Source organism: Amblyomma americanum, chromosome 2, assembly GCF_052857255.1.
Source record: "Amblyomma americanum isolate KBUSLIRL-KWMA chromosome 2, ASM5285725v1, whole genome shotgun sequence".
Taxonomy (NCBI): Eukaryota; Metazoa; Arthropoda; class Arachnida; order Ixodida; family Ixodidae; genus Amblyomma; species Amblyomma americanum.
In genome coordinates this window covers 14,918,094-14,943,538 of record NC_135498.1, presented here as the reverse complement: position 1 = coordinate 14,943,538, position 25,445 = coordinate 14,918,094, and the positions used below count along the sequence as shown (strand labels likewise).

At 46.1% G+C, this 25,445-nt stretch overlaps 2 protein-coding genes across 5 annotated transcripts in view; one reads left to right on the top strand and one right to left on the bottom strand.

Moving 5' to 3' along the window:
• Window positions 1–4,592, top strand: part of LOC144120636 (uncharacterized) — a 40,198-nt gene extending 35,606 nt beyond the window's left edge. For both annotated transcript variants that reach the window (XM_077653248.1, XM_077653249.1), the window contains one exon: window positions 1,985–4,592. In XM_077653248.1, the coding sequence (XP_077509374.1) occupies window positions 1,985–2,120 (136 nt within the window). In that variant the 3' untranslated portion in view covers window positions 2,121–4,592. The remainder of the gene's footprint in view (window positions 1–1,984) is intronic.
• Window positions 4,593–7,356: 2,764 nt separating this feature from the next.
• LOC144120634 (solute carrier family 25 member 35-like) overlaps window positions 7,357–25,445 on the bottom strand; it is a 48,767-nt gene continuing 30,678 nt past the window's right edge. For all 3 annotated transcript variants that reach the window (XM_077653242.1, XM_077653243.1, XM_077653244.1), the window contains 2 exons: window positions 25,086–25,259; window positions 7,357–9,344 (listed from right to left, as the gene is read on the bottom strand). In XM_077653242.1, coding sequence (XP_077509368.1) covers window positions 9,192–9,344; window positions 25,086–25,259 — 327 coding nt within the window. In that variant the 3' untranslated portion in view covers window positions 7,357–9,191. The remainder of the gene's footprint in view (window positions 9,345–25,085; window positions 25,260–25,445) is intronic.

The window sequence follows — 25,445 nt, the reverse complement described above, 5'->3', positions numbered from 1 at the left end:
CGCATATCACTCGAAAATTAATTAGTGCCAAATTATTTAAATAGCCGCGTATGTGGTCGCCTGATGCGTCTTCCTAAGTCGTGTGTGGGCACCCATTAACGCATATCACCCCAACACATCGTGTTTTATATAGCATAGGACATCCGAGCTTTAACATCGACGTCTCATGGACCTAAGTGGTTCCTTGGTATGCGACGTACGACATAAATGCGTTTCGCCAGTTCGGATGCTTGCATAACAGTACAGAACAGACCTTCGATGCCTTCTAACTGGAAGCTCAATCCGCCTTCTTCACGTGGCATCTCCGCGCATGCGCGCTACTGCCCCCCCCCCCCCCCCCCCGAGCGTCACTGGCTGAAAAAAAAAAATCGCGTGCTTTACAGCGCACGCACAATTTTTGTTGACGGAAAGGGCCAGAGGCACCTACAAGCGTACACCTGCCACTGCGCATGCGCACCGCATACCCCCAGGTGCATTTGTTTTCAGTGAGCTTTATGTGTAGCCACATCCGGCCGTGGTGTGCCTGACGAATGTTGGCGTACTCCCCAGAGGACGTCACGTCTTGTGAAAAAACCGCATTGTTGACGCGAGTGCGTACAAATGACATCAAATCAAGGCGCCTCGTTTACTTACGCGTTCGCGCTTAATTTATAGCTTTTGTCGAAAATATACAGCCCACTAGGTTCGCTTCTCTGCCTCGCTTTGTAGCCCTTTTTTCGTCGTCAGCTTATTAGGTCTCTCGAAAGTAAGATGAACTCTCATGCTCAACTCTCCGCAGCTCAGCATTTCAAGCGCTGGTAGCGAGCCCCACTACGTGGCTTAGTAGGAAACCCCCTGGGGTGTATACTTACAGCGACGACTGTTAAAGCCGCGTATCCCAGTTGACGGCGTCATCGTCGGCGACGTAACATGGAGGACTGTCAGGAGGAAAAGGCAGAGAGCAAACAGATGCCGCGCGCGCGTGCAGCGCTAATTTGGTTCGCTCCCTTGTCGCCTGTCACGCCGGACGCCCGCCTTTTATGGACAGATGAGCGAGCGTGCGTAAAGTGCGCCTAACCATGGACCCCTATCCCACGCCCCTGCTCGCCACTCTTGATCAAGATAACTAAACACTCAGACTGGCATTAGCATTTCGCACCAAACCAGTTATCGCTGAAATTCACATTACCACGGGGTAATCGTACGGCAACATTATCTTTAAGGAAGGAGCTGAGCATGACTTTAGGGAATGAAGTACTACGTAGGGAGCAAAAGTCGTCCGTATCACACGAGATTCGACAAACTGTATCGTACCGCCACGTTAAGGACGCGCCTGGTGTGTCCAGACAGGAGGCACTGGTCCAGACCATCCAGACAGCCGAAGGAAATTTTTATCTGCAAACATGTGCCAGTTTCTGCATTTCGATCCGTCGCGGGGCTAGTAATAAAAACTTCTAAAACACCAAAAATAATGCCGCGAAGCTTTGTACTATGCTCAAAGCCGCCAGCACGTGGCTTAAATTTATCTATCAGAGAAGCAAGACCACGTTCACTTAATGGTAGCAGCCGCGCGCAGTGGCTTCTACATGGTTCGAGATTGTTGTGGTTGCTTTTGGCGTCTTATCTCGAAGGTACCTTGTCGTCTTTAAATTGAGCACGGCCCAAACCGCTAGGCATTTTGTTCGACGACCGCCGAGTATGGCGAGCACACCGCCGCCGCCGAGCTGTTCACATGGTGGGCGGGTCTGCTTAATAAAGAGTTTGAATTGTACGCCACTCTGATCGTCCTTCGTATAGTCCGCCATTCTTGCTGCCGACTGCACGCGGGAAAGTGTTGGTGCAACCAGGAGGTGCAGGCCCGTCGAGCAACGAGAACACATGTGGAGAGTGCGGTCTAGACACACGACGAGGAGATTTTAGTTCGAGAGTTAAGTTGAGCGGAGCAATGCCCGTCACCTCTTACTCAGTGGATCTCTGATCGAGATTTATTTTCCCGCGTGCGCAGCTGTACGTGCCCCACCGGACTGCACTGCCTCGCTGACCGTGACGACGTGTCCATCTCCAGCTGGGTGTACTCCTGCAAGGTGGCAACTTCCGGCGGGCCCGCAATCCCGCCGGGGCTCATGAACCCCACGGTGTGACCCGATAACCGTTCTCTCCGACAGTGGTGGTGACGGGACTTGAGCGTCATCATCGCGCGGGAAGGAAAAAAAAATGTCCTCTTCGAGAGTACTTCCGTGAACAAGACGAAAGGGACGATACGAATTGCAGAGAGCATCACAAGCAAGCGCCAACATCGCCGGCATATCCAGCGAGTGATCGCATGGACAGGATGCGGAGGTACGGGCACGCGGGTGCCCGCAGCGTTGGGCGGCCACCGACCTGCGGTAGACCTTACTGCAGCGCAGGTTGTTGACTCGAGGCCGCGTACCAGCGTACCCGAATACCTTTAAGCAGAATCAGGCGCCGTGGACAGAGCAGCTGGCGCACGGCTTGGCGGCAGAGCGGCGGCTACAATGTATGCTGGATTCTGTGTGCGCCTGGCATTTTTCTTTACCCCCTTTCGTATTTTTTTTAGTAGCTCGCCTTGTAGCAGCCCATTCTGCGAGCGTTTTTGTTGCAATGGTGAATTATTTTTTCATCGATAATAACAGCAGGTCTGGAGTTATTCACCTCCTCCTCGAACACATTCTCCATCGTCCCTTGCAGCATATAACCACTGTACAGCAGAAGCCAGCACTGTATCACAGAAAACTCGTTTGGCCAGATCAAGAGTTCACCAGTAACCAGCCATATGTTGGCGCCTGTTGCACATCAGCACTCTCTCTTCAAGCACCCATTTTTCTTGGGTGCATCATCTATTTATAAGTGGCACACCCTGGCATCAACAAAAGATAATCGAGTACCAAGCATGCAGCAGCAGGTAGAAGTATATCCAGCCACGACTGCGTGCATGCACTTATCATTTTGATGTCAATTAGGACAACTGGGAGCTCATATAGTTGCTGCAGCTGACTTTGAAGGGACACTGAGGATAACTGCATCCAATCATCAGCAAAATTATCTGGCTTTTCCTGGATATGTAACTTTGTCTGGTAGCAAAAAAAAAATAAAAATACTTTCGCTGACAAGAGTTTAACAATTTTCCCGCCACTTGTGCCAAACTTGTGACGTCCACACTAAGGAGGCAGGTTTCCGCCGTTCTGAAGTGAATGACGGTGTAGCACACAGCCTCTGCGATCCGCACAAAAAATTCGGTGTTGACGCAAGCAGTTTACTTCTGAAATCTACCGGTGACGGCGACACCTGTATTTTGTTTCTTGGTCTTTTTTTAGCTTATAAAAACTCCGTTTTCGGTCAGAGTAGTCTCCTTGTCATTAGAATGTTGATAGACCCCAACTTCAATTTGGCACTGAGCAGCTAGCGAGCTAGCACAGTTGAATTTTTCTAGTTAGCTTCCACAGCTGCTTAAAAACCCCAGTATACAGTAGAAGCGTAGCAGACTGGGCGAGTTGGTGTTCCATGGTAACAGTACAATTTCAAACAGCGTTAGACAACAGGACCAGAAAGAGGAAATCAGCGCCGTGTTTGTCTCCTCCTCTTTCTGGTCCTGTTGTCTAGCGCTGTTTGAAATTGTATTGTTCCCAGTATACACTTGCCAGCACAATTCAAGGATTCAAGTGAACTGAATTTCTGTCTCAGAGTTCACTTTTTTTACCTCAAAGGAAATTTTAGGATGCAAAAGCAGCACAATTCGTGTCATAGCATTTAACAGCCTACAATCTCTCTCATTATGTACAGGATAGATGGTCAAACAGCAAGCATAATCACATTCTTTATGTTCTACTTTATTTATTCATCACTTTAAGCACAACAGATCCTGCACTATGTATGAAGTGCCTGTCCCAATGTGGGATGAAAAGGCCTTCTCTTTCAATTTTGTTTTTGAGCAATCAATGAGCCATATCGCAACAAACTCTTTTGTATGACTCTGTTGTTTTGTTTGCATTTGTTAGTGCTTGCACTGCGTTCTGGCATAATCTATTTGGTCATGAGTGTACAGCTGAAGAATGCACAAAGCACCGTGCAATGGTGCTGGCGAGCAAACAGTGAGGTCATCTTGGCGAATACCTTTGTACCTGCAAAAAAGAAATCTAAAAATCCAAACTAAAGCCCTGCGATAAAGGTAAACATTTTTTTGGCAAGAACTATGGCTAACCTTTGCTTTTCCCCCAAGTAAAGTGCGGAGAAGCAGAGGGAACAAGCATCAAGGTCTAGGAATTGTCAATCCATTGCTATCACTTAACTGAAGCAAAACACAGTCAGCACAAAGCAGTAAAATTGGCACAAAATCATAATGCATTCAGGACTCATACACTTTGGCATTTCATGTTTTTGTTGCATGGCAAATTATGTTCTCATGTACCGTGCACGTGTGTGCACTCATATGAAAGTGCAAGACACAGCTCTTTGTATTATGCTAGTGTTTTGTCTCTACAATGATTTGACTCATTTTTATTGTTTTACACTTTTAGCTGATTTTGTCACTGCTCTTTGCCAATGAATGTGCAGCAAGAGAATGGGTGAAATAAAACGGAAAGTATTTACTCTGACGCATAGTTTCCTTTCTGCGTGACTTGCACAAGCTACACAGTGAAAACTTATGAGGATGACATTAAGTAAATAGCAGCTGGGATAATGTAGACGCCTTCTTGTAGCAACCATTTCACTACAGCTGTCTCAAAAAAAAAAATTTTTGAGGGCACTTTGAGCTGTTATGTGATGCCAGCATTGGAGAATCCATACATGCAGCTGGTCACCTAACGAGTATGAAAGATTACTAGGCTGGACATGGCTGACAATTAATGGTGAATGGTGAGCATTTAATAAAAACACTGAAAGCATGGTAACTGAAGCTTTAGCGCATACTCCTGCGACTAAGCCCCAGTACCATTTAAACATTTTCTCAACACGAGAACTGGAGGAGAATTTCTAAAATTGGCAGCATGCTGATAATGCTTTACACCTAGGGGTTTATGAATAAAACTCAGAATCCAGCATAAACAAAGGCAACAAACAAGTGCCAGGCACAAAAATGTTGCTAACATATGTATTGATGTCGATAACATACTTTCAGCCTGATCATGACTTCCAAAATGGTATTGGACAATCTAGACAATATATTTCAATTCTATCTGTCAAGTTAAATGAGAAGGCTGGATGGAATCAGCATCAGAAATTGGCCTCCAATACCGCATATGCAGCCAGCAACACTTGCAAAGGCTTGGCACATGTTGCATCAACCATGATGGACAAGCTGCACTTGGAAATGTCAAAGTGGCACTCTTTATGCTGAAATTAGCCTCCATCAATAATCAGCCAATACAAAACTGCACTTGAAATAGTAGAAGACAAATATACCAGTCGAGTATATTCTGGAGCAGCTAGCACCATTTCTGATGGAGTGCACAGAACAGTTATCCACTGGATACAATAAATGGCAGTTCAAACTCTGAAAAGTAGCTCTACCCGTTAAATTTAGAACAGTTCGCAGGGGAAGCAGTGGAAAGTAAAGAAATGAAATGACGGGATGAAGGCTTGATGTAACAGCACTTCGAGGACAATGCATTGGCAGTTGTAGTGAAGTGGTGTTTTTTTCTTCAAGTGAATATGACAGTGACAATTCTGAAGAATAAAGCTATTCAAATGACAGTGATGACAAAAACCTACCAAATAATCTGTCAAGTATACTGCTGGAGTGCTACTGCACTGATCCCAACAATGTTAAACACCAGCACTTAGCCAAGGTTAGCATTCAAGGTGTCATCAACTTATAGATCTTGCCATAGAATAACCAGATTAATAGACTTCCCAACAGGGTTTGTGCGATGTTCATAGTAGGAACAAGACAGCTTGTTTTACCGTGGTAAAGCAAGCAATAAAACATGTTTTCTAAGCTTTGGGAGGCACAGTTCGTAGTTAAGATCCCTAAAATTCAAGGACCATTCAGCAGCTTTTGGTAAGAACAGTTGGCCAATAAGGGGTTTTTAAAAATCATAGCTGCTGAAAAATACTGGCAAAGACACATGAAAAAGTGGCCCATTATTTCAGACCGGTAACAAGTACACATCGCTTCAGCAAATCAAATGCCCGTTTGCTTTTATTACATGTTCAAGCTGTTACAGCCACATTTGCTGCATTTGCAAGTGGCCGACTGTGGTGAAAGTTCTATTTTTTTGTGGGGTTTAACATTTCAAGGCAACATATAAGCTATGTGCGATTAACCTGGACAGCCTGTGCGGCTCTTTAACGTATGCTGACATCACACAACACACAGGCATTTTTGTACTTCACTTCCATTGAAATACGGCCGTTGTGGACGGGATGGAACCCAGAACTTTTGGGATCAGCAGCTGAACTTGGTCAAAGTCATCAAGGCACCGCAGAGGTTGCACGGTGAAAATACATGTATGTATTTTGCAATACGTCTTTCCAGCTGAACACAGACCAAGGCAAACCAGCTCCCACAACTACAAAGCAAAATTAGTCAAGTTCTGCCTAGGGGAATGTTTGCAAATAAACAGGACTTGATCAATGTGGCAAATTGGGCATATTGGTACATAATTCACAGGAAGTGACTGCTGCACGAAACACAAGACAATAGAAGAAGGAATAAAGACGAGTGCTGCCCCCATCCTTTATTCGTCTGTTGGCCCATTTTTTTGTGCTGCAACCATTTTCTTTGAAGCAGGAAGCACACCACACCAGCGACATTCAGCCGACATTGGCCAACAGCTATCCAATACCAGATGTAAACCCGAAGTCAAGCTTTCGCAGACTGTTGCGTAGTTATTTGCCACTGAAGCACTGCCTTTCGATGTCCATGCAGGAGTGCTAGAGAAACTCATTAGGTAGAAAAATCCGATGTTAATAATCTCATTCCAGAGCAGAGGCAAAAATATTTTGTAGAATAAATTCCATAGGCAATGAAAGCAATTATATTAGTGTGAGAAGTTGGGCTAGTTGGTACGTATTCATGGTGCGCACAAAAATACAACGAAAGAAGGAGACAGCACAAAACGTGCTGATCAAGGGGGATCAAGGGCCTGGGCCAAAATCGTAAGAATTTTGATTTCAAGCAACACATCGAAATGAAACATGACAGAGGTTGAAAATATATATATATGGTGCCAAAACGTGAAATAGCGAACCTAACACACCAGCAGGCGTGCCAGCATGAGCAGTAGACCAGTTAGAATTGTTTCATCAAATTGCTTGCTCATGTATTAAGTTACTGGAAGTGATGTGTACTGGAAGTGCCATAAATGTATATACAGAACGGCACTTTCTCTACAAAAACAAAACAGAGCGACGATAGATGTTTTCATGCGGCCTTTATTGTTTCCCATTTTATGCATCAAATTTTCAACAGTATGTGCGTGTTACATGTTGCTAGTAATAAGAATTGCAAGTTTTCAGACTACAAATAAAAAAAATATATATACGTTGGTGCAGCAGGCTTCAAAGACAAGCGGCAATGCTCCAATTAGCTACAGCCAGAGAGATGTTATGCACATGGCTTTGCTTATGTCACAAATGTAGACAAGAATAAGAATAGTTTTTAATACACAGCAATGCGAAAAGCAACTGTTGTAGCCTTTTTAATATGCACAATCTGTGCCAGCTTGCTGATGCACCGGAATTAATGGGCTAAACAAGAAAGCAGCTTAACAGCCCAAGTTCAATACCTTCATAAGCAGCCACTATGCAAGAAATATGTTCAGCTACTACAGTGAAGACACACATGAAATAAAACTAGAAAAGTCTGAACACAGAGGAGATTCAAAGTTTCAGCTAGACCCATTTCCTTTCACGAGCTGTGTTCAGAATCACAGGCTATCAAAAAAAACGAAACAAAAGAGCAAATAAAACCTCTAACAGGAAGCACTTTTCTCAGATTAAAAATGTGCAATATTCAGATACACATACAAGGTGTTCTTGTTAACAGAAGCACACACTTGCTTCAATAAAGCATGTTTTGTGTTATTGCTACACATAAAAGAATAAACCACTAACTTCCAAGAGAAAGCAGCAAGGTACACCTACTCAATGCATACCTAAACTTATCTCACATAGAATAGTAATGAAATGAACCACCTCCATGCACTCGAGGGTGTGCAAGAGCCTTGCTTGAATGGAATGACTTCACGGTATGTGGACTGTCAAACAACCCCATCAAAGCCCCAGCATAAGGTTTTTATACTCGTGGGCATGAAAATATGAACTAAAGGCTAAAATATTCCTAAATATTTCCTTCTGCCTGAGGTCACGCTCACCCAGAGGTTTGTCCTACTGTACACAGTATCGTAGAGAGGAAACACGAAAAAGTCAATGGCATTGCTCACAGAAGTGGCAAGTCACCTCATATCAACCAGCTTCACCTATGGAATCTTTACAAACCTGTCTTCTCCATATGCTTTGTTCCGCTGCTCATCATTTCGTTAAAGCATCTTGGTGAATCTACCCTGAATGCCAAGAATCCATATGGACGGCTGGCAGCAGCACAGAACACTACAATATATTCACGCAACCACACCCAAAGAACTCAACTAAAGACAAGACTATCGAACGTGCCAAATGCAACGTATGATACAAAAAAGTCCTAGTTGAGCCAACAAGTACTATCAGCAAACACACGCAAGCCATCATTATGAAAACTGGAAAACAAAACATAAATACTGTACAGAGAGAAGATTTCCCTTCATCATGGTAGCAATGCTTCCCAAGGTCAAGCAAACACATCGGAAATTTGGCTCACTTTCTTTTCACCAGAGAAGAACACTGCCAGTCCACCTCCAAGAGGGCACCACCTCATGGGACACTAACGAAACAGTGTTTGTACTTCCTTGAACTCGCCCTGACAAGACAGTACTGCATCGTGCAGAGAGGCAGAATTTTATATGATACAGAGTGAAATGCTCGAAATAGGATGCTTTTTGCCCCGGGCTGCCAGTGCCAACACATGCCTCCTTGGCAATGCGACTGCAACAACGCATGCAACACATAGAGATGCTCTGCAATGCTTCGGATCACAGTTTGCACAACCACATCCAGTCATTTGTGCTCGTTCAGGTTCCAACAGCAAGGTCCCAGCCTAAGGAACAGGGAATGAGAGGTGCTCTCAGCACAGGAACAGAACATATTATACTTGCTCAGGCAGCCTCCACACGTGGCTGTGAGAAGAGTGCATACTCTCGTCGCAGTTCTGACCAGAAGACAAGGCTCAACACTGTGTGGGGACCGAGTCTGAGGAAGCTGGCAGTAACACCCTTGTAGAAACCCATGAAGCCTTCAGTCTTAGCCACCTGCATCAAGATTTACATGCACTGTAACTTTCTGGGAACGACAGCACAGGTAGACCTAACAGATGAAATAAAGTCCTACTAATACACAACCAGGGCAAAATTAAAAAGGTAAAATGGGGGACTGAGAAGCAGTTCGTGTCAGTTCACAATCAGGCAAAGCACATCTACTTCATTATATTTCTAAACAGAAGCCACATTTAATTTTTCAAGTCGACCAGAAGATGAGCACAGGTGCAATTAAAAATTAGTTAGCTTCTAGGGTTTAACGTTCCAAAACGACTATGGCTATGAGGGACGCCATAGTGGAGCACTCCAAAACTTTCAACCACCTGGGGCTCTTTAACGTTCACTGACATTGCGCAGTACGCAGGCCTCTAGGATTTCGCCTCCATCGAAATGCAACTGCCGCGGCTGGGATCGAACCTGCGTTTTTAGGGTCAGCAGCCAAGCACCATAACCACTAAGCCGCCGCGGCGGCTATGTTATAGATTAGTTAACTATGCCATATATGAAACAGTGCTCTTGGTGTCTCGTTTATTATGTCCCGTCCTTTGCGCTGTTTCAAATATGATCGTCAACTGACAAGCCCAATTCACAACTCTTCCATAACTATGCTACTCACAGCACCCTTTCAAATAACTAGTATGTTTAAGGTGAAGTGCATATTAGCGGCTCATTAGTTTCCAATCTAATTGACATTTGCGGCCCATGCAAATTTCATGAAGTGGGCAAAATTGCTTTGAGCTGCACTTAGTAGTACTTTAGTTTTTCAGACGTTCAAACTTAACCCTAATCGCCAAAACAACCCATGCCGGTCTGGCACTGTGTCACCAGCCATCGGTGGGTAGCATTTTCGTGATTACGGTTACCTCTGAATGAAAACTAAAGAACTACCAAGTGCAGCTCAAAGCAATTTTGCACACTTAACAAAATATGCATGTGCAACGAATGTGATAAATATGCAAGTGTTTTGTCAATTAGATGGGAAGCTATTGAGCTATCAATATGAGTCACTTTTGGTCTTTTTTAGAGTGCCAATTCTGAACAACTATCCACTGCAGCCAAAAACCGCTTGGCATACACAGAGATTAACATTTCATTAAAACGTCGCAGAAGCAGCCCTTTTTTTTTCTTTTCTGGAGCAGTAGTTTTTAAAAACTTGGGAGATGCTTAAGCTCCGCCTTAAGAGTGAAACGTGATAACATTCCCTGGTGGTCGAGCACCCGTTGATGCAGATGGCACATCAGCATTCAGGAAAGGCACAGACTCTGAAGAAAGCCCTGCACTAGTAGACATTACCAGCTCCATGCCACACGTGTGTCAAAACCTAGCAACGGCCCAATCTTTATACCATCCACATGGCAGCATCACTCCACACTACTCCTCAAGTATGAACGATGGCATCAAACTCGCTCACAGCACTCCTGGTGGCATCCACGAGAAGTAGAAAGCTTGCACAAGGTTTTTACCATACTAATGACACGACAGAGCTGCGTTTATGCCCGACGAACTCCTCAACGCTCTCGCATTAAAATTAAACACAAGCAGGCAAGTCGAACAGAAGTATTGTTTTATGCACTACATTTTTTGCTCACTGAGCTCATACCAACAATTATTAGCACACACCATTCAAAAGTGTAAATACATTTACCTTTCTAATGAGCTAAATCTTGTTTTTCTGTCCTAAGAAACAGGACTACAGTGATCATGCAAATGTTGTGAAAAATGGCCAATGGCCGTGAAAGCGAGAGGCCCCAGCCTTAAGGAGCTGTGAAACACAATTTCAGTAGAATGTTTTGCCTACAGGTTGCATAGAGTGAGTTATAGTGATGCTATTAGCGGTAATACCACGTCTAATTTGGTTTTTGACATTTTAATTAGCTCTCAAAAACAAATTCTTGGCACCGATGCTGTCACCACACAGTGGCTGTTTTTAGCACTGGATATCACATCATCAGGTGGGAGCTTGGTGACTGGACAAACAGTAAATATACTGCAAATTGTGTTAAAAAATGAAGTTACATTTTGTCATGTATTTGTGCCTTATATTAGATAAACAAAACCAACACCTTTGCCTCGCGTAAAAGCCCTGCAAAGCAAATAAAACAAAAAAAAACATCAGCTTTAGCTGTTTTTTGGCATCGAAGGACTTTGCACATCTCTGGCCTAGCACGCAGCGGTTATGGCTACTCTCTACATATCTGAGAACGGCTTGGCGCACTCCATCTGATCAAGCCATTCCATTCTATAGGCGTTTATTTCAGTCCCAAGGAAGGACGCAAAGAAAAAATTCATTCGTTTCACATTTACCAGTGCACATTATTAGCTTGTGAAGGATCACCGAGTGGCAGCGCCAGAAGAGGCCACATTCCAGTCAAGAGCCCGCCCACCCGCCATGTCGAGACCAAGCAGTGCGTATACAGTGGCGGGGCATGGTATGTGGTAAGTGGTGGCGGTAGCAGAATGTGTTATGCTAAACGTATCTCGAACAGCTCATCACTCCGTCGCAATATCTTGTGCTCAAGGTCGGATAAGTCAGGGAAGGCAATTGGTCAGTGTTCCCTTCTGCGCTGTTGACATGACAATGAAGCATCGCTAGGCCAGCTTGGAGTCCACGTGGCTGTTGTAACCATGAAAACGACGCTGCCAGCCTTGGCATTACACTATACTTGGCAAGAACAAGTAACAGCAAACACGCAACCATAGTGTGCAAACTTCCTCTACGTGCTCAGATAGGCTGTTTTGACTGGTCCCACCCAATGGCGTCATTGGGAAAGTGAAATGGGAATGGGAAGCACCACAAAAATTGAGTTGAGGGAAGCAATTTGTTTGCTTGTATTCCGAAATTTCTACACTGAATAACTGCCGTTCCTGTGCGCCGACTGCTGTAATTCATTCCGAGTCAGCATCTGTGTGACAAAGAATTCACCTGAAGCATAAACGGCATCCCTTCCAGCAGTTTATCACAGCCTCTTTAAACACAACATGCTCAAGTGGCAACAGAAGTAAAAGTTTCTGGCCACAAAGCACACTGGCATGTGTTACTGCAGAGTGTATGAACACTTCTGAGCCACACAAGTGAGCCAACATACTAGGTCCCCAAATTTCAAGTAGCCCTTTCCTTCCATACCTTTAAATCACAAGGTGATTGTGCTTATTTCTGACATGGCTGCCACCATATTTTCATCTAAACACTGTGTTTGCAATGCAGCGCCAGAATGCAGAAAACGAATTAACTGTCCATAATAAGCAGGTGACTAATGCCAGCCAGGCTTCCAAGCATCACTGCTTCTATTTATTCATTTATTCAATTACCCTAAAGACCCGAGCGGACATTACATGTTGGGGAGAGGGGGGTTACTATAAAAGTTGAACACGCAGAATGTACACAATAACAGGCAAACATTCAGATAGTTCATACATGAAGTAAACACGTCATTTCAAGTAAAAAATGTGCAACTCCAAGTCTATTCACAGCCTCAGAAAACACTTCAGGCTATCAAGGAATGTGTCATGGTCAATTATAGATGCCACTCTTTCCAAGAGCCAATTCCAGTAACGAACGTGAGAAGAAGTGGTGACAAAAAAAAAGGCTTGTACGGACACCCGAAAACACCCGAAATCACACAAGTAAAATGACGTCCATTAGTGAGGGCTATCAAATGGACTAGTGCACAGCCTCAGTTATGCACCCATCTGAAGGGGGCAAAAGAAAAGCATCCTCAATTTGTTGACCCACTTTGTCCCACACGCTCAACTTACACAAGGTTCTCCCTTTAGGTTCTACTGGACAAAATACATGCTGTGTTGCTCGAACATTGCCACACTGTCTGAAATTATATGCTGTTCGAATAGACTGAATGCTGAAATTAAGCAAGTCTGAATCAACAAGATTCCACTGTATGAATAAACAATCCGAGATTCCACTGCATGAATAAACAATCAGCAGCACTCAAAATAAGAATGCACTTTACCTAGACTAGTGTTGTAGGCTAATAGCCTAGTAACATACAGATAAGACTGTGGTTTTGGCACTGCTAGTGCTTGGGTATGATTACTGAACCTCCGAGAGGCCATGTACAGCACTGTATACAGTGGAACCCTGTTCCTACGTTTTTCACCGGACCGGGGAAAAAAAACGTTAACAGCCGGAAAAATGCAACAGTGAGGAAAGCTCCGAAAATGAATGAAAAAAGTGCAGTTTCAACTATAGACAATTTATTTCCACAGAGTGCACTTAGGACTTAAAGTCGAGAATGGTGGCTTGCTGTTTCTTTCACTCGCTAGAAATCACCACACGTTTCTCAATAGCCTGGAAGGCCGCATTGCTGTCAGCGTCACTGTGAGGTGAGACGTACCTGCGGAGGAGGTCCAGAGCCACGACGGCTTCTCCAAAGCTAGGATTTAGCAACTCCCTGGCATCATGCGGCTCGTGCTCCTCGTCATCATCGCAGTCCGCGGCTTCACTCGCGACCGAGTTCTCAACGGTCTCGGCGATGCTCTGACACTCCGACGTCACGACGGCAGCATCCACGGTGACGTAGTCGTCGTATGCGATTGCCATGGCACCGAGCGCATTCATTGCCTCAGCTAGCTCTTCTTCACAAGAGGTAGTTGGCAACTCTTCAGCTTCCGTGGCAGCTTCCATCTCGCCGTCCACGCGAAAGCCACACCGCGCGAAGCAGTGCTGCGCAGTTGACGCACTCACTGCAGTTCACGCTGAAAAGACGTAATGCATAGCGTCAAGCACCGAAATGGTCGCAGGCTGCCGTCCGCAATCAATATGCGCGAGCCAGCGCTTGACAATGCACTTTCTGTAAGATTGCTTCACGTTTTTTATGACGCCGGCATCCAACGGCTGCAAATGACTTGTCGTATTTGGTGGTAAAAACACAAGTTTTACGTTCCGAAGAAACGGCGGGTCTCTCGAGTGGGCAGCACAATTGTCCAGAAATAGGACGACACTCCTGCACTGGGCACCCATCTTGTCAAAATACCGAAGAAATTCTTCAAACAAAGAACATGTCATCCATGCATGACTGCTGCTTCGGTAGTGACATGGCAGCAGTCAAGTATTTTTCAAGCACCGTAGGTTTCGATACTTGCTAATTACCCATGGCTTGAGCTTGTCTGAGCCATCCATGTTGCAGCAAAGGAGCACGGTTAGTCGTTTTTTGCTACATTTGCCTCCGTGGCATGCTTTGCCGTTCAGGCTTAATGACTTAGATGGCTGCACCCGAAAGAGGAGGCCCGTTTCGTCAGCGTTCGAAATGTCACGAGGCTCATACCCCTCAATTATTCCAGATAGGGTGGCCTTCCAATCATCCACTGCTTCCATGTTGACACTCGCTGCTTCTCCGCTTACCGTCTTATAAGCAATGCCGTGCCTCTTCCGGAAACGGTCGGTCCAGCCATTGGACGCCGCAAAGTCGGTGATGCCCAGTTTGTCGGCTATGTCCATCGCCTTCTTGCGCAAAATGCTGCCGTCGAAGTTGACACCGGCAGCGCAAGCTTGCTTGAACCAGGTAAGAAGAGCCTCGTCGAGGTTTCCATACTTGGCGCCGCAAGCCTGCTTTGCTTTCGGGCCGAAGAGCGCGGCATTCCCCTCTATCTCGGCACGCTTCGAGATGATGCTGTCAAGCGTCGAGGGTGGGAGACCAAGGTCCTTGGCAATGTCGACTCTCTTCCGCGCTGGCTGCCTGTCGACTGCGTTTAATGCGTCCAGCTTTTCCTCAAGGGAAAGCGCCTTCCCCTTGCGCGACGCCATCTAAGCACAAGTTTGATGTTCACGAGGCTTAATGCACAATGGCGAAGAGGAGTCGACCCGTCCAACAACCATGCGGCGACCGTAAAAGTGAGAGCCATGGAGGAAGGAAAACTTATGGTGAGAGCATTTTTCACAAATGGCCACCTAGTGGCGGCCTCTCGAACTGGCGTGCGGCTTCTTGAAGCCAGTTCCATAGCCAAGCCCGGCCAAAACTCGGCAAAAGTCAATATGGCGGTTGGAGCACGTTGCCTACTTCAGCCCAGGCGTGTTCGGGGTGCTAAGTTGCGACATATCATGCGGGAACGTTTTCACACCTACTACGTAACAGCGGGGTTCCTTATGCATTGGATCCTATGGAAGCTATGCCGGGACCGGATGAAAACGACGTAGCAGCCGGGAAAACGCAGCAGTGAGGAACGTAACAGCGGGGTTCTACTGTAGCAGGAAGGAGACTGTTGAGCTGTCATTTAAGAATACATAAGCAGCAAGAGCACACAGTGATGTGCTGCCACACTCATACCTCAACGACACACACAAGACCGAAGTACACTAACAAAACCCTTTTCCTTTTTCTCAAACTTCTTCACAACGAACAGAACAAAAAGGAGGAGGGGATAAGAAAAGGAGGAAACATAGACAAGGGCAGGATGACAGGGTATGCAATGATGATGTGCCCATTTGAATCAGTAGAAGTGGGCGCCTATCAAATGAGCTTAAACGTTAGGCTCCGCATCCTTCAACTAAATGTACTGCTCGATTTTTATGCATAAGGAAAGAAGCTCATCAAGAAACACTAGACGAAGACCAATTATGCGGCACAGTAGCCAATGTTTTTGCCACTATTCAGGGGCTGACTGACAACAACTGCGATGGATCTTGAGTGAAATCTAGCAAAAAAAACTTCTCAACACATCTGAAATGACTGAACAAAAATGCCCTACCTAGCACTTTGAGCGAGAAAGAAAGCGAGTACACATCATGCTGCATTCCTCCTCTTGTTATTCACATATGACCTCTAGCCTCCGTGGTGTTTTAACTCAGACACCAAGTCAAGATATGCGAGGAAGATAAAATGCTAAATTTTGCATGTGGTCTGCTAATTAAATTCACCAGAAGAAAAAGAAAAAGGGAGAGATGTTCATGTCCTAAATATCCCAGCAAAAGCTACAACACAAAATGCGGGAGAATCTGTTCTTAGTTGTTAACAAGCGAACCAAGTGTGCCTGTCGGATTTTGTAACGATAGCTACATTACGGTAGTATTTCAAGTAGGGGTGTGCGAATACTGAAATTTTCGAATACGAATCGAATATGGATCGAATACGAATATGAAGAAAACATGGCTTCGAATATCGAATCTAATATCTGTTCGGTACAAAACAAATTCAGAAAATGATAAACAAACAAATGTTGTTGCCATTATTTTTTTCAAAATAGTGCATGGTCTTTGCAACAAAAGTAACCAAAACTAGACTGCCTCAGTGCCCTACAAAAAAACATGATTTGTACAGAAATGTACACTATTTGACTAGACAGCATAACAGTATCCAAACTGTAATGCGGTCATGCTAAACAAAATCCACAAAATGACAAGAATGGCAACAAAAAATAACATGACAAGTAGTAAAGCCTCATTCATTCGGAAATCAAGGGACCGGAAGAAATTTAATGCCCAGTTCATCCGAATGCCTCGGTTTATAAAATCCCCACCCGAGAAAACAAACAAAAAAAACAGCCAAAAATGCGAAGATGCAGTAAGGCCTTATGAGGCGGCTCTATCGCGCTAACACCTCTAAGTCCATGACGAGCTGCCCGTTTTGGAGTGTTGGAAGGAGCCGAGATTGGACTACCGGCGAATGCGCGGGCTGACAGCTGCAGTTGCCGCGGGGCAGCGGTGAAGCTCAGAAACCGAAACTAAGTGGCCAGGCTATTTTTTGGGTGGAATAAATAAATGTTCAAATTAATGTTCAAAAAGTTAGTTTGCACAACACACCATAAAAGACAGTACGCTAGAGGACCGTTTACTCTCTTTTTACTCTCAATAAGCGTATTTGTGCTTGGAGTGTAGGCTGTTCTCTTTCTCATACCATAAGAGATAGAAGTCACCTGGTCGCGCCAGAGGCAGCAAACATTGCATAGCTGGCGGCGCTGTATTTTTTTATCACCGTGCCCATTCCTGCTCGATGGGGCGGTCGTCTGAGAATGCCGTAGAACTGTGTTCCAATCTTTCTGTTTCATAGGTGAAGCAAATCTTCGGTAGCCCACAGCAGCAAGCTACTAGTGATATGCAAAAATAAATGCAGAATGCCGGCGCCTTATGAGAGTGGCCCAGCGACAGGGGCCTACAGACTGTTGTCACGCCTGCCGTTACGCCCACTAAAGAGGTTCGTGGGTTACAATGCACCGTGCAATAGGCGGGATTTTTACAGGATCGCTTGCCCTCTTGTGACAACTCGACGCGGCCCTTCAGGAGGCTCCCGCAAAATTCTGCAAGTAGGCTTTCCCGCATAGCTAGTTTACAAAACGGTACGGCGGAAGTCCCGCTCGGAGAGTTATGCAGGCGACAGGACACATTCTTTGGATGCGGGCATTAAATACCGTATTTACACGATTGTAAGTCGACCCTTTTTTCGAAATTTAAAATCCCGAAGTGGGGGGGTCGACTTGCAATCGAAACGAAACCTTGAACTGCCAATAAAGGCAAGAAAAACAATCTATCAGGGACGCTACTGCGATGTTAGAAGTTTTTGTTTGCTCTACGGCTCCAAGCGTAGCATTCAGGTATTCCGCGGGCTTTTTGGCCAGGATTTTTCATTTTTTATTTTTACTGCGCACACCGTTACCCACCGCGATGGTTCAGTGCTACTGAACAGGATACCCGGGTTAGAACCCGACCACAGCGGCAGCGTTTCGATGGAAGCGAAACGCAAAGGCACCCGTGTGCTGTGCGATGTCAGTACAGCAGGTTAAAGATCCCCAGGTGGTCGAAATTATTCGAGAGCCCTTCACTACGGCACCTCGCTCTTCCTTTCTTCTTTCACTCCCTCCTTTATCTCTTCCCTTACAACTGGGTTTCCGCCGATATTTGAGACAAATATTGTGCCACTTCCTTCCCCCAAAACCCATTTCATTTCACTCGCGGGAAGGGCCGCTGTCCCAATCGCGGAGTCTGCGCCAGCGCCCAGGAGCGTCGCTAGCTGATGGAAGAGCCGCTATTTCAGTTGGTTGCGCAATACGTAACAGCGGCGCTTCTGGGGAATGCCGATGATTGCTGGAAGAGCCGACGCCCCGACACCGATCACTCTTTGTTTGGTGGTGCTTGGAGTTGGTGCTTTTGACTCAACTGCCAGCCGCGTGCTTCGCCATGAGCTCTCAAGGTTCGAAAAGCATTCGGCGCTCATTCACTGCACCGTTCAAGAGGGAGGCCATCATTTACGCTGAAGAAACCAACAACTGCGCGGCGGGCCGCAAGTTCGACGTTTCTGAACGGTTGGTGCGGATGTGGCGGAAGCAGCGAGACAAAATTTTCGATTGCGACTCCAAGCGAAGAGGTTTCCGCGGGCCGAAGTCGGGACGCTTTCTGGAGCTGGAGGTCAAGCTTGCAGCATATGTCACCGAAATACGTGATCGGTCCCTTCCAGTGACATGTGAAATGATCACGCAACAAGGCCGGGTCTTTGCTGCGGAAGCTGGAATACTCCGAACAGACTTCAAAGCCAGCAGGGCTTGGGCTTCGAAATTTATGAAGAGGGCTGGCTTCTCTCTTCGTCGGCGTACTAGTGTATGCCAGAAGCTGTCTGCTGCTTACGAGGAGAAAGTTCTCGCCTTCCATAGGCACTACCTCAAGCTCCGCGACTCGCGGCGATACCTGTTCGGCCAAATCGGCAATGCGGACAGACTCCCGTCTCCTTCGACATGACGAGCAACACAACAGTGAGCGTGAGGGGAGCTCGCGAGGTTAAGCTTCTCACGACAGGAAACAAGAAACATCGGTTCACTGTTAAGCTATCATGCTTGGCAGATGGCACAAAGCTCCGACCGCCGTACATCTTTTTCAAAAGAAAAACTATGCCAAAGGAAATGTTCCCGAAAGGTGTGATTGTGCGAGTGAACGAAATAGGCTTTATGACGGTCGACTTAGTTATTGATTGGTACCGTCAGGTGTGGCTTTTGAGGCCAGGGGCATCCCTCAAAAATCGCAATCCGAACCTCCTCGTGCTGGACTCACTTCGCGGCCACCTTACCGCGAAAGTGAAGGCAGAGCTCCGAAAAGAAGATGCAGATATGTTGGTGATTCCCGGCGGTCTGACAGGGCAGCTGCAGCCGCTAGACATTGGCATTAACAAGCCATTCAAGGACTTGCTCCGGCGCGAGTACAATGAGTGGCTGGCGGCAGGAGGGCGGGAACTTACGCCAACGCGGCGCGTGAAGAGAGCCTTCCTGGCGGCTGTGTGCGGGTGGGTGATTTCCGCTTGGGCGGCCGTTCCACGCGATGTCATGGTGCGGTCATTTAGGAAGTGCGAGCTTTCCATGGAGGACGATGTGCTGTGGGATCGCAGCGGCGGCGACGACGACGACAGCAGTACCACTGAAGATGACTCAAGTGAGGATGAATAGCCCATCTATGCAATAAATTTTCGTTTTTGAAGCACTCCACCGGTGTTTTTTTTTCGGACATGCGATTGGGGGGGTCGACTTACATTCGCATCAACTTTTTTTTTTTTTTCGGACATGCGATTTGGGGGGGTCGACTTACATTCGAGTCGACTGACAATCTTGCAAATACGGTATGTAACGTATTACGAAAGGATTAAAAAAAAGCGCGATTTCGTGTTGCGGTTGTTCGAAGCGGGTAGTCGGCCATCTTGTTTGCAGCACTACCCAAATTTGCCCAGATAATATATGTGATATGTGGGAAGCCACTTGCGGACGTTCGCACGAGGTCAAGCCCAGCGGCGTCGAAACGCAATCGGTCCGCGTGATAAACGACGGAGAAGGAAGGAAATAGGGCCGCTGTATTGTTTTCCTGGAATTTTTAACTCAATCATCGGCTAATTTGCCCACATATTATGGTTTTGCCATGGTCGAATTTATGAAAGTCTGCGCAGTATACGGTCACTGGCGAGTATTCAGGAATTTTCGAATATTCAGAAATTCTCGAATATAAATTTCTCGAATACGAATCGAATATCAAACATATTCGATTCATATTCGAAATTTCGAACATTCGCACACCCCTAATTTCGAGCCTTCAGTGTGGCGGTGGCACGTGACCATGGCGGCAGCACGTGACCAGCCACGTGGTGCGGAGCAGCTGCTGCTGCCGGCAGAGCGGAGCACCGGCGAAACCGAGCTGCAAGAGCTGTGCGCATGCGTCGGGTCAAGTGAGACGAAGATGAAGAAGGAACACCCAGTGAAACAGAACGGCAAAAGACTGACTTCGCAATTCAACTGAGCAAATTCCACTCTGCCAGCTGTAGCTATTGCGTCACTACAGGTTTAACCAGAGCTAAACCATTGCCAATTTTTTTAACTTCAATCCTTTGGCATTCAGAAATGCATGAGTCAGCCTACTGAGCACCTTTTATTTTCATACCGCATAAACCACGTGAAATGTGCCTGCTGTACAGGACATCAGCACCATGGTGGTGCGAAGTAGTAGAAAGCTGAAACCTGTACTCGTGGAAGAGACCATATGCTACCTGAAGAGCATTTCACTTTCTTATTGTGAGAAAGGGCCAATTATTTTGGGTTTGTGTCTTTCAACCCCTGCTCTAAAGCAAGAACCTATGTTGCAAGGTCAAAGAACAAAAGACTTAAGTCACAACAGCAGGACAGTTCTTAGTAGAGCTACAATACTCGTTTCCCCTTACTTCGTATAACATGATTTTATGATGCTAAGCAAGAACCACAACTTTTCTTTCATGCAGCCACCATTCCTCCTTTAAAATAAAGCTTACTTTACCAAAAATATTGACGACTAGCATTTCAAAGGCAATAGACGGGAGTACACACCTTGCAAGTCTTTTCAATACTATATTGCATTTGTACTGTATTTTACGTGGGGTTTAATGTCCCAAAGTGACAGGGACACCACAGCAGAGGGCTCCAGATTAATTTAGACCACCTGGGGTTCTTTAATATCCGATGCCAACAAGTAGCACACAGGCATTATTTTTACATAAGCTGTGCGATGTAAACACTCCCAAGTGCTGTGCAAAGTCAGTGAACATCAAAAGGTGAAGTAACAATGAAGGTATTGGCTGAAACAATAAAATGCTGCTGCTTCAATTTATGGGCTTTCCACAAAGAAAGGTGCAGCAGATAAAGTCAATATGGTCAGGAGCACACACGCTCAAAGCATCCAAGTCTCTTCACAGTCCATTTAAGCTTTTTGTCTAAACTGGGCAGTCTACTGGCAGAAAAGGTAGAACTCCCTTTGCTGAGGACAAAAAATCCTGTCCAAGCAAATTCAAGAAATTTAAGTTGATTTCATAAGAAAGCAGGATTCAGGTTTGCAGGTTTCTTGAGTGATTTCACAGGTGCATAGCAACAGTGTAGGTTAGCATGCCTGGTGGACTGCTGAAGAAAACTACAGCCCTTATGTTCCCAAAGTAAGTCAAAAGCAGTGACTAGGCAGAGTCTGTTTGCACTCTCTCACAGGTGACAACAAACTTCAATACTCATTGCAACGCTTATCGTAGTGTGCTTGTGCGCGCATGTCCCACATAGTAACTGTCACACAGAAGCTACTTAGGTGTAAACTACAGGCGGTGCGGAGGGGAGGGAGGAGGTGGACAGAGAAGGGGACAGAGTTATGTGAAAGGCTGATCTGCCCCACTGAGACGGGGGGAAGCAATCTAAGAGCTGCAACCAAGCCACGTATAACCTAAGACACGAGCGAGTTGCACCAATATGCGCTCAGGCCTCTGCTGTTACAACCTAGTGAGCCCTACCAGGTGCCCCTGAAGTAAGGTGAAGTATGGCAAGTATGGTGAAGTGAGCATGCTGAAACAAAGGCACAAAGACCGTGTATGCTAGAACTTGTTCACAGCATGAATGGCATTTGGCAGCCAGTGCTTTGTAACTAGGCTACGCAAGAGAACACACAGGAATGCGATCAATGCTCCACACTGATTACAGACAAAGCTGCTGAATTTAATATCCAAAGTTGCACCCTACCTGTAGTGCACGGAACGCACTGCTCTTATCGGACTACGACAGCAACCTGTCATGTAAATCCGCTACAGCTCAACTCCCAAAACGGGTCCCTAAAGAACAGGGGTTCTCAAACCGGGTTCTGTGGAATACTTCGGTTCACTCGAATGTCCTTTTGGTTCCCTGAGCACCTAAATTCCTGTATGCTTTAACGTTTCATTTTGCCCACTATTTTGGGACTGAACGCATTGCAACTACTTATAGCATATGGTTCCTCCACAGGCCTTTCCACTGGACTAGGGAGGCGTCGCAACGCCTCCTCTCTGGACTGTCGCAAGGTGGACCCAACAGTCCAGCCAGGAATATGGCGACACCTAGTGAGCCCTTATTGGAAAGGCCCATACAGCCAGTCACTAATATTTAAATTTGGCCATTATCTTGATGAGCCGAGCATCTGCGTGCTCTTTTCCACATTCAGCCAAGACGTGCGAGGTTCTTCAGCACCTTTTGAAAGCCATTGCAGTTCCCAAAGGCTAGAAAGATTGAGAACCCCTGCTCTAGATGCTGCACCTATGCCTCTGGCACATCCGCTGTCCTGCTCATGCAAATCTCTTCTAAATGCGCCAGATGTCAGCGTATGGTTTATAGGGATTTAACGTCCCAAAGCGACTCAGGCTATGAGAGACGCCACAGTGAAGGGCTCCGGAAATTTCGACCACCTGGGGTTCTTTATCGTGCACTGACATTGCTCAGTACACGGGCCTCTAGAATTTCGCCTCCATCGAAATTCGACCGCCGCGGGCAGGATCGAACCCGCGTCTTTCGGGCCAGCAGCCAAGCGCCGTAACCACTCAGCCACCGCGGCGGCCCAAATGTCAGCAGAACTTTTTGCTGGGCTAGTTGGTCCATTCTGACAATAGTGGAAACAGCGCTAAAGAAGAAGCCGGAAGGCGTAACGAGGAAGTGACAGGAAAGAGCGCTGGTTGACTATAGGATGAGTGCGACACTCATCTAGGCCATGCCAAATAAGGTGCCAGGAGAGAAGAGAGGGACAGTGATGACAATAATACCCATGCTCTCCAGGTGGCGTGATCTCTGTTTTGTTAGAGCCCTTTACTGTTGGACCCGAGTTCTTGACATTTAGATGCTTTCTGGTCAACAAAGCAGCAGCGTCACACTAAACAGTGCAAGAGCGACCTCTATAGCTGTACATTTCTGTAGTTATGATGACTATACTCCCGTTTCATACATCAGGTGCAACGCTGTGAAAGGTACAGAAAAATAAAGGGAGGCGTGTTACTCCGGGCTTGTTCTGTCGCCGAGTGGTCTAAGGCACGAGAAAGCGACAGCTTGTCGTCAGCAGTAAGAGTGCATTTAATCAAGCTGATGACAAATGTGTCATGTATTAAGCCTGCAGGCAAAGCCTTTAATATGTTTCGCTCACCACAAGGAGTGCACTACTTTTTGGTCGCGTATGCAGGCAGCGCAAAAAAGAGCGCTAGCTTTGACAGCGTTGCACCTGATATATGAAACGGAGTATAGATTCCCACGTGCCTTCTGCAGGCTTGCTGACTGACTGCACTTGTTTGCCAACCTCAGCAACAACGAGTTTGCATTAAAGGGCTACAAAAAAGGGTGTTTTACCTTGGCTCTAAAATGCTTGCACTATACATTGTAGAGTACAGGCCACAGAGTGTTCGTGCTGAGTAAAAGACCTCAAAAGCGAGTGGGAAATTTACAATACATTTTTAAAACTTCCCACTTTCGCACCTCGCGGCGACGCGCAGTGCTGGGCTTTCGCGCAAAACCTGGCACAATGTAACATCATGCAAGTGACGTCAGCAGCCGGGGGTTATCATTGGTTCACAGCACCAAAAATCTTTCAGACATCATGCAGCTCCATGGCTGCGGCCACTCCGCGTACTCCGGCGGTCAGCGGAGGTGGGGGAGAGGTCGAGTGGGTGGGGCTGGTGGAAGAGCGCAGACGTTTTGGCATGTGAAAATTGACGAGAGGAAAGGGAAAGGCAGGCAGATGTGCAAGTTCAAATTTTGACTATACAACTCATCTTCCAAAAAACGCATTAAAGAAATTCTTCTGGAGAATATTTGTGAAGCAGCGTCCTTTAATATCCAAGACGTACCGCAACTTTACTGAAAGCCCCTTTCCAAGGCCCTTTAAGAGAATCAAGACATACTGTTTGTACAAGTTATTTCCTCCCCACCTTTCATAAATGCAGCGTCGATTCTACTTTAGCTGGCCAGCTTTGTTTTTCAACAGCCATTGTAGCATACTGAGGTCACTTTCGTTACCGGGCTTCCATACAGCTTTGCTTATCAGCCACATTGTCTATTCATGCCTCCAGCAAACTAAGAGACACGACAGCTGGCACACATCACAGTCTGTAGGCTAATTTATTTCCTTTATTTGAGTCTCGCTCCCTTGCACCAAAGCAGCAACTGTCATTTGTATGCACTCATTTATATGCGCTTCGCCCTGTGCACACGCATTCCGTTCTTGTCTGCGTTTTTTCACAGGTTCGATCCCAGCTGCAGCAGCTGAATTTCGAAAGAAGTGAAATAGAAAAATGCCCGCGAGCTGTGCAACGTCAGTGCATGTTCTTTTAAGAGAACCGCAGGTGGTCTGTATTAATCCGGAGCCCTCCATTACAGCATCCCTCATGACCCAAGTGTCACTTCAGGATGTCAGACCCCAGAAATAACTGCACCTAGAAGTATCAGCAGCACACTCACCTTCCCAATGCTGTTAGCTGTAAACAGCTGTTCACAAGATATCCCAACCCACAATCGGAGCCTTACCTTTATAAAGCAGTCCAAAACGTTTCTATACATGGCACCCTTTCCAGTGGGATCCGTAGGCTGGTTGTACATTCGTGTGCAGCAGACATCAAATGGAGTCATGGTGGCCACAACCAGCACGCCGGTGGCCGAACTTGCCACAACTGCCTCCAGCCAAGAACGATCCCTGAACACCTGCGACCAGCAGACAGAACAATGAGTATGTTGGGCATGCGCAGCGAATTCTTACAAAATTTAAAAAACAATACTGTAATATATAATCGTGTTCAAAATGTTAACACTCTGAAAAGACAAGCACCATACCAGAACTTTACCTGCTCAATAGAAAATTGGTGAGATCAGCATACTAGCAGGGTTCAA